The 20,890-nt window shown below is 39.7% G+C and overlaps 1 protein-coding gene across 1 annotated transcript in view; it reads left to right on the forward strand.

The window, feature by feature from the left end:
* Nucleotides 1–20,890, forward strand: part of LOC126457585 (TATA-binding protein-associated factor 172) — a 291,210-nt gene that overhangs the window by 123,458 nt on the left and 146,862 nt on the right. The window contains exon 21 of the mRNA XM_050094016.1: nt 6,118–6,271. Within this exon, the coding sequence (XP_049949973.1) occupies nt 6,118–6,271 (154 nt within the window). The remainder of the gene's footprint in view (nt 1–6,117; nt 6,272–20,890) is intronic.

The raw sequence follows: 20,890 nt of genomic DNA on the forward strand, positions 1-20,890 counted from the left end.
GGTTTGGAGGATTCTGTTCCTATACTGCACAACCCTCACATTACCCTCAATAGTGTAAGAAGTGTCTGAAGTCTGTAAATGATACAAGCCAAAAACGAGAATGACCCAACTCCCTGAAAAATCCGGAAACTGCATGCTCAAGGCATGCATTGGTACTTGGCCTCCTCCAGACTGCCCTGCAATGTTTGCCAGAATTCAGAAAAGTGCTGAACCTAGTAAAGAGATCCGGATGCCATCGATCAAGGTGGGGAGGGGGGTTGGGGGTTGTACTGTTGTTTGCAATGGGTGCCTGTAACACACATTGATTGTGTGGATACAGTTGCATACCATCTGTATTGACCCAGCTCCCTCAGTTTCCTGCAAAAAGGCAGCACTTAGTTTTTGAGTTATGTATAAGCCATAATTTATTTGTAGTCGTCAGCTGATCAGATCTAGAATGTTTTGAGTCTTATGATAGTGGTTGAATGTTCATTTGGTGTTGCTATTTGTGTATATTACTTTGACAGACAACTTCCTGTTCTAATATCCTTCCTTGCCATACCTGGTCTAAGCTTCAAATGACCCTTCGAGATATGTTGGCAGGCTGTACAGTGTACACGAGCTACATTGACATGTCAACAGCTGGAGACAAAGTGCACTCTGTTGATTTAATGTTGCAGGTTTACTTGCACCTCCTTTACACAATTTCTTATGGTCAAAAGAGAACTGACGTGGATAATGGTGCAAAATTCTCTTTGAGCAGTCAATAATTTTTTTCATAAAAATTCTTGTTTGTGGCTCATAATGTATCTCACATTTGTTTCTCTGCTACCAGATCAATTTATGTGAATGTGGTTAGTTCATCTTGGTGGTAATGATGGTCATAATCATAATTACAGTTGTGGCTGAACACATTGTGTAGCCTCTTCAGTTTCATCATCATCAGATTTAACTGCATTCTGGTAACAAGAACCTTATTCTAGCCACCTTAATTTGTGGTTGATCCAAATTGTGTGCGTGAAATGAGGAATAACTGGAGATGATGATAAAACTTATAAAATAGTAGAGTTGGAGTATAAGAGGGCATAAAATTGTGTCAGCAGACCTTCAGTATTGAAAATCTTGATAGATGTAGGACTCATTCAAAATTACTGAAATTTGTTGAACTTAACTTTAGCCAACACAGTGTAAAAATTGAATTCAGAGGAGAAACATGGCTTAAGACAGGAAGATGGCATTTAATCAGTGCTGTTCAACTGTGGGTTGGAATATGTGCTGAGAGAAAGATAGGAATATCTAATGAAAGGAAGGTACCACAGTAACCACGCACCACCCCCACCCCCAAAAAAAGGTCAAAATTGTAAGATCCAAAGACAAAATAAATTTTAACTGCTTGGGATTCACTGAGGAGCTAGCTCTGTTGTCCAATGACATTCAGGAACTTGACAATGAGTTAAATCGGGAAATACGAGATGGAAATATCCTTCAAGAAAACAAATTACGTTAATGACCCACCACTTTTAAAAACAAATCATAACATGAAATTGATATCACAGTCTAAATTAAAAAAATTGGAGTAATCATAGACTATATTCTCAATGAAAAGCCAATGTTGCATAATAAAAGAAACAATGTACCAAGGCCCAGTATATCAGCAAGTAGCCCACAGCAGTAAAGGCCTCTCAATTGCCACAAAATTAAAATATTATAAAACAGTTACAGAATCACGAATAACATGAAAGTGAAACTATTACCAAAACAATGTACACTGCATAAACAGATAGAAAGAACACTAATCAGAATGTGTATAGTCAAAAATAGCAAGCAAACAGATACTAGTGATTAGCTTCCTATGTGCAAGAAAATGGAACCAGTAATGAGGATTGTTAGGAACAAATTCTTTACTTTCCTTAGACGTCTAATAAGAATAACAGAAAATGTAATCATTAGGAGAATGATAGATGTCATGGAAAAGTAAAAACTATGTTAGATGGGTCACAGAAATCAAGGAAGTTATGTTATCAGGTAACTACAAATTACAGTAGAAGATTTAAAAAACAAGACAGTCAAAATAAAAAAAAAATAAAATAAAACTCTGAGATGAACAAACCAGTCAGCAAACTAAGGTCAGCAACAGATAATGAGAAGTGTGATTTCAGACAGAGAAAGAAAGTTGAGATCTGAGAGAGAGAAATAGTGTTGTGGGTTGGCAGGAGAGCCAACACCGGGTACTAGAGGAAGCCGAAAGGCACGCGTTTTAGCTCACGCAGGCTGGCGTGAGGTCTGGAACAGGACAAGGAAATTAAACTTTAGAAAAACGGACATAGCTGGTGGAATACTTAACTTTAATCCATTAATGATGAGTGTCGCTCTTGACGGTACATGATTACAGTATCAATAGTAACTGGTACTGGCACCTTGCTAGGTCGTAGCAAGTGACGTAGCTGAAGGCTAGGCTAACTATCGTCTCGGCAAATGAGAGCATATTTTGTCAGTGAACCATCGCTAGCAAAGTCTGTTGTACAACTGGGGCGAGTGCTAGGAAGTCTCTCTAGACCTGCCGTGTGGCGGCGCTCGGTTTGCAATCACTGATAGTGGTGACACGCGGGTCCGACGTATACTATCGGACCGCGGCCGATTTAAAGGCTACCACCTAGCAAGTGTGGTGTCTGGCGGTGACACCACATTCCTCCCCCGCAAATCGGCGCACGGTTGTGGCATAAGGCTTCCGCCCGCCGTGGGGAGGACCCCATGTTGACATATGCGACGAGGTGGGGAGCCTAACAACAGGCGAGGCTGTGCCACCCGCCCCATGCCATTCGGACCGCGGGGAGCTAGGAAACGCCTGAAATCCTGCTCCAGGGTGCACGCCAACATGCGGTGTATGCGCCCGCAGAGAGACAGGAGGGGCCGAAGGGTCGACTTCCATCGGACCGGGGCACCCGACGGGCGAAGACGACATATGCTCCGGAGCGGACAAGAGTTCCATGTCTGAGGACAACTGGTCACAGGAAGCGATCAGCGGTGCCTGACCCAGGGAGGCGCCCGGTGGTTGCAGCGACGCGTCAACTGCGGGCGTCGCCATGGGGCAAAATGGAAGGCAGCATCGGTAACACCTGGGGCTGAGGCGAGCCAGTAGATGGGTCCCCAGGGCGCTGACCGGACGGCACCATCGCTGAAAGCAGACGGGGAGCGGCAGATCCCGTGCGACGACAGAGGCGCAGCTGATTGAGATGCCGACGCACCTCACCAGAGGCCCCCAAAACCAGATACATAGCGCGGCCGAGGCAGCGAAGAATGCACCCTTTGAGCGAACGCCGTGAACCTCGATAGTTGCGGTAGTAGACAACATCGCCTGGAGCAAAAGCAGGTGTCTGCCACTGCACAGGAACCTGATGCGGCGGATGTAGCAAAGACATCAAGGTTCGATGAGGGCGACCGTGGAGCAACTCAGCCGGCGAGCGACCATCTCGGGGCTGAGAGCGATACGAGGACAGAAAGAGCAATAACGCGTTCTCCCGAGAATGCGACACTTTCAACTTCAACATCTGTGACTTGACGGGAGTTCCTGCGATGTCGACGCACATTATTTGTGGGACGAACACAGTCACCGTTGGAGAGAGTGGCACTGAGCGGAACGGAATTGACTATATGAATTTCCATGGGCGAAGTTTCACGAGCCTGAGTATCCTTGGTTCGATTCCATTTCTGGCGCGAAGCAAAGGGCCTGGAATGATGTTGAGTTTCTGATCTGAGCTTTTTCTGGCAAACACTTTGAACATGTCCTTTTTTATTACAGTAAAAGCAAATAGCTTGGCGTGACGGGCAATTCTCACGCGAATGTCTAGTAGCACACCGCGGGCATGATTTTAGCACTGCATTTGCTTGCCGGCGCGGTACACATGGCTGAGAGCCTGGCGGCAGCGGCGCGGTCGGGCGCAAGGACTGTTTACTGTTCCGTGCAGCTCACCCGGCAGGCCGGTTAACCTGACACACGGGTGGCGAAGTTTCAAATGATTCCTGAGCAAAGTCAAGTGTGTCCTACCGATCCAATATGTCCATCACTTGTTGAAGGGAGGGATTTACTAGTTTCAAAATCTGTTTCCTTATATGAACATCAGAAACATTCTGTGCAATTGCATCACGTACCATAGTACAATCCCTTGTAAGGCCTTGCAAGGTTGCAACTCACTCCCGATTAGACTGACCTGCCGTACGTTTTGTACGAAAGAAGGTATACCGTTTGGCAACTACGTTGACTGATTCTTTGAAATATGCATCTAATGCAGACAAAATTTTGTCATAGGACAGAGTTGCTACGTCGCGTCGGGGAAATAATTTGACTATCACACGGTACATGTGTGCCCCTACGGAGGACAATAAAAAAGGCTGCCGCTCGTTACCTTGAATTCTGTAGGCGGTGAGATGGAATCCAAATTGGCATGACCACTCCGTCCAGCTTTCCAGGGCAGCATCAAAAGGACGAAAAGTTGGTGCAACTGCGTGTTGTGGCTGCGTTAGCAGTGGAGCGGCGGCTGCCGCATCGTTTTGCATTGCACGTTGACCCTGGACGAGCTGTCCAAGGGCATCCAGTAAAGCCTGCGTCTGCTGATTCTGTAAGTGATAAAATTCGGACAGTACATCTGGAGATGGTGGCGAAGCCATTACACAAGTAAATCAGGGCAGTGTAGTTACGAACGCGGTGTTGCCTCGTTGCCAATGTTGTGGGTTGGCAGGAGAGCCAACACCGGGTACTAGAGGAAGCCGAAAGGCACGCGTTTTACCTCACGCAGGCTGACATGAGGTCTGGAACAGGACAAGGAAATTAAGACTTTAGAAAAACGGACGTAGCAGGTGGAATACTTAACTTTAATCCATTAATGATGAGTGTCACTCTTGCCAGTACATGATTACAGTATCAATAGTAACTGGTACTGGCACCTTGCTAGGTCGTAGCAAATGACGTAGCTGAAGGCTAGGCTAACAATCATCTCGGCAATTGAGAGCGTATTTTGTCAGTGAACCATCGCTAGCAAAGTCGGTTGTACAACTGGGGTGAGTGCTAGGAAGTCTCTCTAGACCTGCCGTATGGTGGCGCTCGGTCTGCAATCACTGATAGCGGTGACACGTGGGTCCGACGTATACTATCGGACCGCGGCTGATTTAAAGGCTACCGCCTAGCAAGTGTCGTGTCTGGCGGAGACACCACAAATAATACTGAGGCCAACAGAAAACTGAAAAATCCATTTTATGAAATTGCCTTAACTGGTCCAGTAAAGGCCATTCAACGTCAATATTAAGTAAATAAATAAAAGTTATGTATGCCTCAAAATTTTTTATTATTATTAATATTGTTGTTAAAATTGTTATAGTTTCTTCAGCTTCCATCATTAACATAATATTATTGTAGTTAAATGTTTTCTGCATGTGGTTTCTCATAAGATTAAAAATTATGGAGTAGCTGAAACAATTCTGGGAGATAAACTGCAGCCACATTCCAATGAAGAAGCAGTTTGCCAGAGAGTTTGCAGACTATGAGTGACTGAATGATCCAGAAAACTAAGCAAAATTTAGTAGGAAAATGTATCAGGCTCAGTGGCTAAATGTCGGATTACAAATCCCACAAACCAAAAAATCTTCTTACCATTATATTTCACCTTTGGCAATGACTTGTACATGTGAAAAATGGTAGGTTGCAATGCGTTTCAGATTCTATGTTAAACTGGCTGGGCAAGTCTGTCCAAAGGTCAGAGGGAGACACATGCCTCCTCCAATCAGATGGTGACTAACAAAGTGCTGCAATGTTCAAACCAATATTTGTGTTGATGACAGGTTTATCTTAATGCTGCATGCCTTTTTGCATACTCAGTAAATAATTTTCATCTAAAGTATTTTTGAGGGGGGGGGGGGGAGGAGCTGAGAGGACTGCTATTAAGGGGACAAGGACTCATGTCTGGGGCACGAGTGACACCTTTAACAAAACTGACCAAGATGGTGAAAACTCCAAGTTGACAGTCATGCATTATCAAAGTAATTGTTGATGTGTGTACATATTAACTGTATAAGGTTTCAGATAACATTTGTAAATGTAAGTTCATCAACAGAATATTCAGTAACTGTGATTCATTTCTTCAACAGACTCAAAAACAAAATAAAATACAGCGACGTGGTGCATCATATGCTTTGACATCCATAGCATCCTATTTTGGCAAAGATCTCCCTTCCAAGCTTCCTAAGTTGTGGGAATACATTGTGGGAAAGCTGATGGAGGTGATAAATCCAAATCACTTTGGTAAGGACCTCACTTAAACTTTCATACATTGTTTAAATTTATTTTTAATTGTCTGACTTTCTAAGCAAACAAAGAGCACTGAATTATGGTAGATTTTATTGTGTTTTGATGTTAAAGGCTCATACTCCTCCTGCATTATTTAAATAGTATTTATTTCAAATTCTGCAAGCACATAAGTAAGAAATGTGGAAACTATAGCCAGGAAGAAAAATCTTTATGGCTACAAAAGATGGTGTCATAAGTACTTATTATCAGACAGTGTTAGTGGTAAAGCAGCTAGCTGACAGATGTTGAGCATTCAGATGCTACCTTGTGAATCTAGTACAATGTACAATCTGGCAGATGTGAAATGGGACAGTTCCTGTATTGTAGTAACCTTCATCATTGGACTCTTTAAATCACTTAAAAACCCAAATCTTGGGTTTGGATTGACAGTTCTGCAAATGAAATGATAAACAGGGTGCTTATATTTTTATTTATATTGCTATTACCAGTATATGTAGTGTTATTAACTTATTTCTTATATCTGAACACAAGTAATCTGCACAGCTTCATTTATCTGTTTTGGCCAAGGCTAGGAAGCTTTTGTGATGATGTGTTTTATTGAGATACTGTAAAAATCATATCAGTTTTGTATTCCCATATTCAAAATTATAGAAGACTGACTTTTTGGATATGGAAATATGGAACTTACACAATTATAGTAGTATCTCGTCAAAATACTGAGGCACAAAAACTCATTATTGGTCATATTCCATGGCTGTGTATCACAACGGAAGGACCACGATTCTTTCATTATGCAAGAAAATGTTAACATTCACCCAAAAAAGTAGTTTTTATTGCAAAATGAGGAATGATCATCCCACAGATGAGATCCGTAGAATTTTCGTTGTTAATTGGTAGACATGGATAACAGAAGAAATCAACTGTTACTTTGATTTATTTATTATACTGGTATACATCTTGAGTCCCTTACTTTAAGGAATGTAAAATCATTATGGACAGTCCGCGCCCCCCCCCCCTCCCCCTCCTCTCCCCCGGTAGTTGAGTGGTCAGTGCAACAGAATGTCGATTCCCGGCTGGGTTGGAGATTTTCTCCGCACAGGGACTGGTTGTTGTGTTGTCCCAATCATCATCATTTCATCCCCATCGACACGCAAGTTGCCGAAGTGGCATCAAATCGAAAGACTTGCACCCATTGAACGGTGTGCCTGACGGGAGGCCCTAGTCACACGACATTTATTTATTTATTATGGACAAATACATACTTCAACCTGATCTCCAGAATATGAGACCAGTGATTTATCCATTGCTCTGTCGAGATCAAGTGAGTGCAGAAAACTTGGAAGGTCCACAACATGATTTTCAGTGCCTTCGTTCATGAATAAAAGGTAGGCTGCCTTTCACCAACTGTTCATGAACGTAGGAAAGTCCAGGTTGGAATATCAACAGTTATGAAAAGGATATATTGCTACTCACCATAAAGATGACATGTTGAGTTGCAGACAGGAACAATCAAAAGATTGTTACATATATCAACCTTACAGCCAGAGCCTTTTTTAGAAAGGAAAACACTTGCACATTTACACAAACAAGCACACCTTAGGCACAGATGACCTCCAACCAGAATGTGTCAGAGACATTGTGCTTGCTTGTGTGAATGCAAGTGCATTTTCCTTTCTCAAGAAGGCTTTGGCTGAAAGCTGTTAAGTCTTTTCGTTGTGACTGTATGCAGCTCAACGTGTCATCTTTATGGTGAGTAGCAATCTTTCCTTTCCATAATTGTTGTTGTTCATGAACACAGATCTTTCTCAAACTTTAAAATTTAAATGAAAAATTTGTTTATTATTCTTTCACAGATTCTAAAAATTCTCTGTGTTTGGTAAGAAGTGTATGAATAAATAAATAGTGTCATTTTTATTTCCAAGGTGCTCCACAACATCCTTGGAAGCAACTGTTGTTGGAACTTAGGTCAGTTAGCATGAGCAGTCTATAAATCTAATATTGTCCTTCCCATTACTATTTGGTGGTCACTAAAAGAAATGTGACCATGGTGGCTGGGACATATCTGGGCGAACATGTAGCCATAGACCTATAATTTTAGCATAGATGGTGTTGGCATATTGCGCTTCCAGGTACGACCTTCCAATTTCTGAAAAATCATCACTGGAAATAGGAAAGATATTTTTTTTATCTAAATTTGCAAACAATGTGATAATGGTGCAAGAAATTCAGAATATATTAGCAGTCAGTATCTACAAGGCAGCCGAAGAAATTCAGAGACTACAAAGGAAGCCGCAGTTCAACCAGATAACATGATTTACAGAATTTGTGGGCCACAAAATCAGTAACTTCATTCTACATCAAATGCTGTTTTATGTATGTGTTTCTGTTGTGAATTGCTAGACACTTCATCACAGTCACAACTGTTATATCACTGTGATTTATTGTGATCAATTATATGTGATATTAGCAAAAAATATTAGAAATGACATTGTGTACAATGGTAAGCTGCTTTTTCAAATTAAGTTAGAGAAACATTATTAGTTTTCAATATTCAGAATGTACTTGTGAACAAAAATTATATTCTCAATACTTTCCATATTCTCAGTCCACTTCATTAACTTCTGTTGTGAGGACGGGGTGGTTTCTTTGTTACTATTTTGCCTGTGTACTCGCGTATGAGCCACATTCTGCAGCATCTGCAGCTTGAACCAGCATGTCTTGTGCATCAATTACATGAGCATCATGGAATTTCTACCTGAAGATGAGAATATAGATAAAAAAAAAAAAAAAACCTTAGTGGCTAAAATGAAACTCCCCTTATTAGAAATAAGCTTCAGTTTTTAGCAGCAGTAGTTAAAATGCTTTGACAGTATAAACCATTGTAGATGCAGCTAAATTTTCTAAAATCGTGAGGCAGATTTTTGGCCAGTTCACGAGGCGAAATTATAGTACTGCCAATAAACACTTGTAAAAGTATGTACTAATAATTCCTTTTTTTACCTTCCCCAGTCCATCCCTTTCTCATCCATAATGGTGGAACTATTAATTCTGAAAACTAGAATAGTGTATGTACTTCTATATGTATCTGTTGACAGCACTGAAATATGCCTCCTCTGTGTAATTACTGGCCAGCAGTTCTGTCCCATAATTTGATATTTTTCTCACAAGGAGATCACACAGCAATCAGATTAAGCAGTTAGACGCAGCTCCCAAAAATTCTTTTCAAGCTTGTTTAACACGCTAAAGTAAAATCCGTTTTTCAACCGGCTGTGTGGCTCTTCGGTAGAATGCTCGCTTACCACGTGGATGCCCTATGTTTGATTCCAGGGTGGGGCAAATTTTTAACAAATATTAAAGTTCTATGAACATGTCTGTGAAGTGTAAAATACATCAAAATGAAAAAAAAAATGTTTATTTTGTAATTTTTTTAAATTTAAGCAACCTTCCTTAACAAATTTTTTATAAAAGATTGGTAATTAAGAATTTGTACTAGCAATGAAAGCTGGATTTTTGTAATTGATATATAATTAGAAATAAGAAGACATTCCTTTTTCATAAAAATGGCAATTAGATATGTATTAATCAGCATATATTTGATGAATATTATATTTAAATGATGTAAGAATTCGATAAATAGTAGCCGAAATGAGACTAGGTCCAGTAATTACCAGACTGTAGCACTACAGATTTTTTTCCACTTGTGTGTATTCTATAACAATGAAAATAATCAGTTTTTTACAATATAATATAATTGGATAGATTAAAAAACCTATACACATGCTGTGGCAGGAAAACACGGATATAAAGGTTTTACAGATGCAAGATTTTGGAGCCAATGGCTCTTTCTTCCGTCAGAAGGGTTGAAGAGGAAGGAAGAAGGGTGAAGGAAAAAGACTGGAAAGGGGTAGGAAAAGATGTAGAGTTTGTAAAACCCATTGGCTCTGAAAGCTTGCATAAATAAGACTATTCTCCTGCTGCCACTTGGCGAGTAGATTTTTATCTATTACATTATATGTATATTTTATGCTTCATGGAAGTGCTCATAAAACATGCACCATTGTTTAAACATTTGTATCGGACAGGAATCTAACCAAGGCTGCCCATGTCGCGGGTGAGCAATCTACCTGCCTGTCAAAATCTGTACGTTACTTTAGGTTGTTAAACACATTCAGAGTACTTCAAAGTTGATTTTCTCAGGAGTTTTTGAGAGTTGCATTTAACTGCTTTCACGATGGATATTTAAGATCTGAATTTCACATACCATAAATATTAAAAAATACAAAAATCCAATTGCCGCGAAGTCTTCTTGTCAGATGAATTATCTTTTTGAAAAAATTGACTATATTTTATGAAATTTTACGTTGGCTTTCACCAGCCATTGAGATCTATCTACAGGGTCTTATAAAATACACAGACAAATGTCTATATGTCTATTACTTGAGCTTAATATTTGCACATGACAACAATAAACATTTGAAGGTGATTGTTGTTAAGATGATAGAGAGGAGTGGTCCAAAATTGAAAAGCTGATCATCAGTGACAAAAAAAAGAGAGAGAGAGAGAGAGAGAGAGAGAGAGAGAGAGACTGTTGTGTTCCTTATTTTTAACAACAACCACAACAGCAGCAATAATGTTAAAGAGACTACATTGTGATATCTTCCGTTGGATTAGATTTGTTTGGAAATATTTCATGAGCTTCGATCAAATAGAAAGACTGCAGCAACCACTTCTTTTTTTTTTTTTTACTGTCTGTACCTTGAATGTTTGCAGTATGCTGTATGAACGGGCACAGTTTTGCATTTCATCATAACGGGCTGCATCTAAATAAATAAAAACTTCTGGAAATGGGCCTTTTTTTGTAATTGAAGAGATTTTGTGTTCTAATGATGGAGTTGAGCAGCATATTAAAATTATTATAGCAGTTACTCTAATAGTGTTTGATGCGACACAAAACGTCTAGAGTAAACTATTCTGTAAGAAAGTTACATTACACATCCAGAACACACACGTTTTTCCACTCTACCTTTTTTCATATTTCTTACTTAATTTGTTTTTATTCTTTTGTAATTATACATCAGTGTTCCAGTATGAAAAAACAGCACCAAATATTCCAAATTATTGGATTTAAATTATGTGGGAAAAAGTGTGTGTTTTCTGAAAGTAATTTTTGTAGATATTGATTGTGAGAGTTGACTGACACAATTTCTGAGTTAGTAGAAAGCCTCAACAATGCTCAACAAAAACAATATGAAACACATGTAACAGGTTGTGTGAAGTTGTTACTGCAATCAGCCCACCACAGTCACTGGTTGATTGCTCACTGATGTAGAAATTGAACCTTGAGTATTGCTTGAAACAAATGCTGACATCACTTTTTCGTCTAGAATTTAGGAATTTCAAATGAACATGTAAGTCACATTATTTTGGTTGTGAGACTGAAGGTGTGCATACTATGCTCACAAAAGAATTGTCACAGCAAAACAGATTTAAATCCGAGTCAGTCATTAGAAAAGCTTTTACAGAAGCAAGGACAGTTTGAACTTGTAATGACACAAAAGTGTTGACATTTCTGTTAGTAATCCTGATTTTGGTGCAATCACGAGTAATGCCTAATTTCACTGTGCATTTAATGGATTATTAATTATTTAATGTTTTTAATTTTTTTCAAAAGAATTCGATTCTGGTTGGTTTTTATATATGAACATCACAGCTAACTGGGGTTCATCTGCCACATAGTATAGACTGGGTGCTGTGGCACCTGCCCTACAGACCAGAAATGTTCAGGGGACAAGCTTCATGATGCCTTGTTCTTTTTTTTAAATGTAGTTAAGTACTCTGGACTGTTTTTTGAGAGTGACTGGAAAACTTATCACAGAAGTAATAAGTCTTTTACATTAGCTCAGTTGAGCAAAAAATGTAATATAAATGGTAAAAATGTGTTACATATCAGCAAAGATAACTGGGCTGCAGAATACATCGTAGTGACAAGGAAAAGAATTGTAATTAATTTTCCTTTTTCAAGTTAATTGCCTTTTCTCAAACTGAGTCCACTGTTTGAAAGAAAATCTCTAGCAAGAGAACCATTATATCTGGTGACCATGAAAGGCCTAAGGGAAAAAAGTTGTCAAAAAAAGAAACAAGGAGTCAAGACCAGTGATGTTTCATAAGTAATAGCCTCCAGTCATATTAGCCAAAAGAAGAATGATTGGAGCCGATATATTTAAAACAGCAGTGGGTGCTGAGAAAATCTCGCATCCATTCCCATATAATTTTTGTAAAACTTATGAGGTCGATAAACACCATGGTTGTCACCAGCTGATGCATTACTGCGTGTGCCAGGACCCCAGCTACCAACTGCTGTCACCAGAGGGAACACAGTTTTTCGGTGTGCAGTAGCAGATTGATGCAGCCAACATCACTGCTACGGTAGCAGACAATACTGACGCTGACCATGAACAGAGGAAGATGATTGTAAAAGTGAAAAAGGTCAAATTGAACTACCAGAGAGTGCGTTTGTGAAACTTTGCGTGAAATAACAACAAGAAGAAAGAAAATTAACTTTCTTTGTTAAAAGCTAATAGCTTCAATAAGATTATACACTACCAGTAATGAATCAGATCAAATTAAAGAAGTGGTAGTGGATTTAAACAAAGAATTATGCTTACAGATATCAGATCAAAGTAAAGAGTTAAATACCAAAACAGACAGTATTGAAATAAAGAGGTAGGTAGTCAAACTAAAAAATAGAGAACTTGTCAATTGCATTTTTAGCTTCTAACCAACATAATACAGACAGATTTGCTGAATTAAATGATGGTATGACATAACTTGACAAGTGATTGCAAGTTCGTACTGCATAGTTGAGAGTAGAAAAAAAAAAGACAGTTAAAATTAGATTTGAATACAATTGACAATCAGTTAAACAGTTAAAAACTTACATTACAAGAAGAATTGGTTAAAAATAACTTGTTTGAAAGATAACAATTAAAAATATTAAGTTTTTGACAGTATACTGTAATCTGATAGATAATAATCTACTCACCAAATGGTGGCAGGAAGACACACATTTAAAAGGAGGTTATACTTACGGAACCTCTCAGATCCAGTGGGCGGCCGGTGTGGCCGAGCGGTTCTAGGCGCTTCAGTCTGGAACCGCGCGACCACTACATTTACACCCCCCTGCGGGTCCGGGGGTTAGAATAGGCCCGAGGTATTCCTGCCTGTCGTAAGAGGCGACTAAAAGGAGCCCATCCCCCTCAAGGGGGTAGTTAGTGCCTGTGTCCGGAGACGGACGGTTCCACGACCTATATTTGTGGTCTTTTTGGTTTTTCATTTCTCGTTTCTTCCTTCTTTTGGTTGGTTCCTTTCTTTGTTCTTGAAATTCCACATGGCTACCATCTCCAGGCACTGGAGCCCCAACTGCGACTGCATATGAAATGAGCAGCAATCTGCCAGGGTGTGTGGTGTAGGGGTAAGGAAGAGGCATTGGGTGGAGAGGGGAAGAGATTGCAGGATACTGGTGAGAGAGGTTGTTGTGCTGCCTGTGGGAGTGTGCAAGGACATGATGGGAACAGGATAAGGCTGCGAAGTGCAGTGTTGGAAGGCATGCTTAGAAAGAGGAAAGGGGAGTTCTCCCTCCCTCCCTCCCTCCCTCCCTCCCTCCCTCCCTCCCTCCCTCCCTCCCTCTATGTGTGTCTGCATGTCAAGACCTCTTGTACATGGTGAGTAGCACTATATCATTTCCATGTTGTTGTTGTTCAGGGTAATATGTAGAGATAGCTTTGTAGATGATTTCCTTAGGAAGACGACACAACATATTGAGGGAATGGTCTGCTCCATATGACGTTTTCTAATTGGTGAGACATGAGCTACAAATTTGTCTATTAGAGTTGTTAAAAAATTGATGAAACAGTTGGTAAAGAAATGTTTTTGCTGTCTGTGGTCCAGCTAATAAGGCTTCTGAGGATTACAAACCCCAGTATACTTACACTGATGTGCCAAAACACTATGACCTCCTGCATAATACCTTGTTTGTCCATCTTTGGAATAAAATACATCACTGATTCTGCATATCTGGGATCCAACACTCTGTTGACTGCTTTGTGGAGGTATGTTGCGTTAGATGTCTATGCACAGGTCATGTAATTCACATAAATAGCCACTGATTTACATATGCAGTGAAGGTACCCAATAGCAATCCAGGTGGGTTCTACATGCTTTACACGAGGTAAATTTGGGCTCTGGGACATTGACAGTTATACTGCTAAAAGATGAAATCGCCATTGGAAAAGGCATCATGCATGCATGTTTTTTTTTTTTTTTTGTCAGGTTTCGTAGGACTAAATTTGAGGAGTAAATCTCAAAGTTCATGGAACATGCAGTACATGAAATTACAACATAAAAGTAATAACAGATAAACATAAAATGCTTATGAACCCAAAAAAACAGTCAAGCCATAAGTTTTTCAGTTTCGATTTGAAAGTGCGTGGATTACTGCAAAGATTTTTGAATTCTTGTGGTATCTTATTGAAAATAGATGCAGAAGTATACTGTACACCTTTCTGCACAAGAGTTGGATTTCTGCTGACTATTAACTGATGTTGCTTATTCTTGGGAATAAGCTGATATTGTTATCAAGAAATGACAGTAAAGAATATGTATATTGAGAGGTTAGTGTCAAAGTACCCAGACTAGTGAACAGTGGCCGACAAGAGGTTCAAGAACTTATACCACTTATTGCCCGAACCACCTGTTTCTGAGCCTTTTAGAATGGGGAGAGTTACCCCAAAATAAAATACAATAACGACATAAGCGAATGAAAATAAGCAAAGTAGACTAATTTTTGTGTTGAACAATCACTTCAGATACTGTTCAGATAGTAAAAATGGCAGCATTAAGTCTTTAAACAAGATCCTGAACATGGGATTTCCACAACAGATTACTACCTATTTGAACACCTAGAAATTTGAAATGTTCAGTTTCACTAATCATGTGCTCATTCTGTGAAATTAAAAAGTTGGGTTTTGTTGAATTGTGTGTTAGAAACTGTAAAAACTGAGTCTTACTGTGATTTAGTGTTAGTTAATTTTCTGCAACCCATGAACTTCTGTCACAAATTGCACTATTTGAAACAGAGCCAATGTGGCACACAATGTCCTTCACTACCAAGCTAGTGTCATCAGCAAACAGAAATATTTTAGAGTTACCTGTAATACTAGAGGGCATATCATTTATATAAAATTTATATAAATAAGGAACAAGAGTGGCCCCAACACTGATCCCTGGGGCACCCCTCATTTGATCGTACCCAAACAGACCCCATGTCACAGCAATTCTCAACATTGTGAATAATAACCTGTTGCTTTCTGTTGTTAAAGTAAGAGGTGAACCAATTATGAGCTACTTCCCTTATTCCGTAATGGTCCAACTTCTGGAGCAATATTTTGTGGTCAACACAATCAGACGCCTTAGTTAAATCAAAAAAATACGCCAAGCATTCAAAACCTTTTGTTTAACCCATCCAGTACCTTGCAGAGAAACGAGAATATAGCATTTTAACTTGTTAAATGACTTCTAAAGCTGAACTGTACATTTGATAGCAAATTATGCGATATAAAATGATCAATTATCCTTACATACACACTCTTTTCAATAACTTTAGCAAAACACTGATGGCATAGAAATAGGTCTAACATTGTCTACATTATCTCTTTCTCCTTTTTTTTGCTACTGAGTGCTTTAATCGTTCAGGAAACTGACCATGCCTCAAGGAAAAATTAAATAAATGGCTAAGTACAGGGCTAACGTGTGCAGCACAGTACTTTAATATTCTGCTAGGCAGTCCATCATATCCATGAGAGTCCTTAGTCTTCAGTGATATAATTATTAACTGAATCTTGAAAAGGCATTTGCCAAGAGAGTTATATGATTCCCTGTAGAAACTAATTCATTTTAATGTAATTCACCAGTGATGCTCTGAAAATGATTGTTAAATACTGTACATATATCTGATTTATCAGTAACAGAAATATTTTTAATATGAACTGAGTTTATGTTGTTGACCTTGTGCTGCTGACCAGACACTTCCTTCACAACTGACCATATGGTTTTAATTTTATCCTGTGAATTACCTATTCTATTTGCATACCACTTACTCTTTGCCTTCCTAATAACTTTTTTAAGCACCTTACACTACTGTTTGTGACTACTTCTAACATTTTGATATAATTCCCACTTTGTTCTACATGATACCCTTATCCCATTAGTCAGCCACCCAGGCTGCCTTTTACTGCTAGTACTCCATTTAGAATGTTCTAATGGAAAGCAACTCTCGAAGAGAATGAGAAATGTGTTAAGGAAAGCATTATATTTGTCATCTATGTTATCGGCGCTATAAACATGCTGCCACTCTTGTTCCTTGACGAGGCTTAAAAAGACTCTCTATCACCTAAATTATATGTGACATTTGTTTGAATGCAAAAGCCTTTAGTGTTAAAATTTGTGCATCGTGGCCTGAAAGGCCATTCACCCTTTTAATAACAGGATGGCCATATAGTAATGAAGAATGGATAAAAATATTGTCTATGGCTGTTCTATTGTTGCCCTGCAGTGTAGTTGGAAGAAACGCAGTCTGCATCAGATCATATGAATTTAGGAGATTTACCAACATCCTTTTTCTTGCACAGTCATATACAAAATTAATATTGAAGTTACCACATATAACTAATTTCTCGTACTTCCTATAAAGTGAATCAAGAACCCTCTCTAGCTTGAGCAGAAATGCTCTGACGTCAAAGTTTAGGGGACCTATAAGCAGCAACTTTTAGAAGTTTAGTTTCACTAAATTCAACTGCTCCTGCACATCATTCAAATGTCTGTTCAGTGCAGTGCGGTGATAGGTCTTAGGACTCAAACGGAATACTGTTTTTCATGTACATGACCACTCCCCCCACTCCACGAGGAACTCCTTGAAAAACAGCCAGCTAATCTGTATCCTGGTAGAGGAAGCCTCTGAATTTTCAAATTATTTAAGTGGTGCTCCGATATACCAGTAACTTTTGTCTCTAATACCTCTCATATTTTGATGAAATATGCTAATTCCTTCTCTACTTGGAAACATGATGTCCTCTGAAGGTGATTCCTTAGTTAGAGGGACTTCCTTTAAGCAGGTATATCTATCAGCTGACTTCAATCTAAAAAATGTGCAGCCTTAACACCAACTACTACAGGAATTTTTTTATAAGTGACCCCACCACCACCCACTACACTGTCACCTATAAGCTTTTCCAGCCTCCCCTTCCCATACCTACTGAGGTGCAGACCACGTCTGTCAGCATGTTTTCAATTACCACCTCAGGTCCTTTGCAACCGCAGGAGAATATCTTCCGTAGTGTAATACTGCTCCCACCAACCTGCATTCGTGGTGTGCTGCACATTTTGAGCCGCCTTTCACCTTGATGGCAGTGTTTGTGGAGACAACCATCAAACTAGTGTAGTAAAAATGTGATTCACCCTAAGAGTTGAATCCTGATGGTCCCATCCCAAATGCAGTCGTAATTGACGATGTTGATGGGTCAACGTGTGACCACATAGGGGTGGTCTGCTGCAGACCTCCATGTTCAACACTTTACGAGGAGCAGCGTGCTCTGAAACACTTGTGTGTGAACCAGCATTGTGCTTTTTTGGCAGAGATGGCACTGACCACCACCTATCCTACTTATCAGAGCAGCCAACTCTCCAAACCCCATGTTCTGTGAAGAGTCATGGACGTCCAACCATTTAGTGCCTAGTGGTAGTTTCACTGTCCTCCACCTTTTTCCGTAGAGGCTCATGACAATTGCACTTGAACATTTGACCAGATTCGCTATTTTCGAGATACTCAGTCACAGGCTCTGACAGTAATAATTTACGTTGTGTCAGAGTTGCTTATTTCAATGGATTTCCCCATTTGCAGCCCATATCTTCACTAGTGTGATCCTCCATCCATGTCTGATCCACTTACATACTTTTGCTACTGCATCACATGCCCGCAGCACCACCAGGTGGCATCCAACATCTTAGTGGGCTGTGGTCATGATGTTTTGGCTGTTTAGTGCATAAGCCTTGTGTGTCAACAATGTGCTCAAACTGAATATGAATTAAAATGGAAAAAATAATATAATTGGTTTTTACTCACCAAGTTACAGTAAGAGAAAACGCGCACTAAAGTTATGGACAAGTGCAAGCTTTCGGAGCCATTGGGCACTTTTGGTAGAAGGTTTGAATGGAAAGGAAGAGGGATGAAGGAAAAGGACTGGCGATGTTTAGGAAACGGAGCGTTACAGAGAATTCACCCAGGACCCTGGGTGACGGAAGTCTTACTGGGCAGGGTGACAAGGGCCACTGGGTGAAACACGAGAACCCGAGAATTGAAATGTGAAACAGTGGGCAGTGAGCAAGACAGTGGTTACTTGCAAAACATGCAAGAATTAATAAGATTAGAAAGCTAAAATACAGTATACATGGTAAACTGGTGGTTTGGGGGGGGGGGGGGGGGGAGGTGAATAATAGGCAAGTCAGAAAATCAAAGAAATGGAAAACTTAATGGGAGTGGAGATGAAGAATAGTTGCTGAAAAGTTATGATGAGACCAAGGAAATTAATGTAAAATTAGGCCAGGTTTTTGGCAAGAACCAAGGGTATGCTGGAACCCCAGTTCCCACTTGTGGGGTTTCTCTAAACTGGTGTCATGGGAAAGAATCCAGGTGGCATATGTGGCGAAGCAGGCACCAAGGTAATGACTCTCATGTTGTAGAGCATGCTCTGCAATAGGATATTGTGTGTTGCCAGTATAGACCCTTTGCCTAACTGATAACTTGGTGCTAGTCATATCAATGTAGAAGGCCAAATAGTGTTCACGTAACAGCTGGTACACTGTGTCATATTCACTGGTGGCTCTCCCTTTGATAGTATTTGCTTTGCCAGGCAGGTATAGAAGATGGTAGGAGGGTGTTTAGTGTAAGCAATATGGTGGGGACAGTCACAGGGGTAGAAGTCTTGGGAAATGGGTGCAAGATCAGCATAGGGTCCGCCCAAGATGATGTGGAGATTGGGGGTCGGTGAAAATCTGTTCTAGGTGGATAGGTAAGATGTATATAATCAGAAGGAAAGTTGCTACTCACCATATAGCGGGAGATGCATAGTCACAGATAGGCACAACAAAAAGATTTTCACACTTAAAGCTTTTGGCCAATGGCCTTTTTCAACAAACTTTGTGCATATGTGTGGCTATTGTTGACAAAGGCCATTGGCTGAAAATTTTAAGTGTGAAAATCTTTTTGTTGTGCCTATCTGCGACTCAGCATCTCTGCTGTATGGTGAGTAGCAACTTTCCTTCTCATAATATTGTTGCATTCCATCCTGGATTTTCCACTGTTTGATAAGATGTATGTAATATTGTCACAGTCAAAGTCAGTTCAACTATTTCTTTTAATTATGTGAAATATTAATTAATTCCTTTCAAACTTATAATGGGCAACGGTGAAAGTGTAGTCTATATTTGAAAACCTGATTTATTGCAATAATGAATGACACCTGTGTGCTACAAAAAAAGGGGCTGGGGGAATGTAGCTAGTTGGGTAAAGTGTTGCTTACGAACTACTAGAATTATGAAATATAAGATTAACTTTTTCTGTATGTGAAAACACTGTATAAATGCAAGATTTTGGATTTACTTTTCATTTATGTGTTGATGAATGCTAATCAATCATGTACTGAATTGGTAAAATGGAGAAAAAAGAAATAGTGTGCCCATAGATTGAAATTTTGACTACAGGAATGTAAACAAGAGCTGATATATCATGTGAGAACGTCAGGTAGTGATCTTACATGCATCAGAGGCTATTGCATAAATATATTTATCTTATAAATAAACTGTAAAAAACAGGACTCATATCCCTGTAAAGACATCTCAGTAATATTGCTAAACTCAACAGCTGGAGCCCTGAGTCCCAAATGACACAAATTCCCAGTTGCGTATTTTTTTATGGAGAATAAATAATTCCCTCTTCTCTTGATGCTCACTGCTACATGTAAGTGTCTCGTTACATCTCAAACAACCATACCTTTCGATGCATATGTGTGCCAAGTAGCCAGCAAATTATGTTACTGAACACTGTTCAGAGGAAAGGTCATGCTGGAGGAAGACAAATACTCGTCGACCTCGATGGTACTCCCTTCTTCATCCGTAGAGGAACCAGGGGTGTTTGGAATTCCGTTTCCAGAGCTCTCCACCAGCTGAGATTCACCACCTTCTTTTTGTAACACACAGTTGTCCAGTAACAGCATCTTGTCAGAGTCATTCTCACAATTTGAAGCATCAGAAGGCTTCATTAGTGAGTTAACAGTGATTGTTCAGAACAAGCACCTTAGTGTTCTAACTGTTGGATTACGGTTGTAGCCTCCTTTCTGACGGTACACAGAAAATAAATTTTCAAGAGCATCTTGACTCAATCTGCTGGTCAGTAAAAATTTAATGCCGACAGTTTGTTCCTCAAGAAAAAACTGAGCAATAGCATTCAGAGTCTGGATTAAACCCGTAATGCATGGTGGTGTCGTTGTTTTATCTGTCTTTTTT

This window comes from Schistocerca serialis, chromosome 2 (assembly GCF_023864345.2).
Source record: "Schistocerca serialis cubense isolate TAMUIC-IGC-003099 chromosome 2, iqSchSeri2.2, whole genome shotgun sequence".
NCBI lineage: Eukaryota > Metazoa > Arthropoda > Insecta > Orthoptera > Acrididae > Schistocerca > Schistocerca serialis.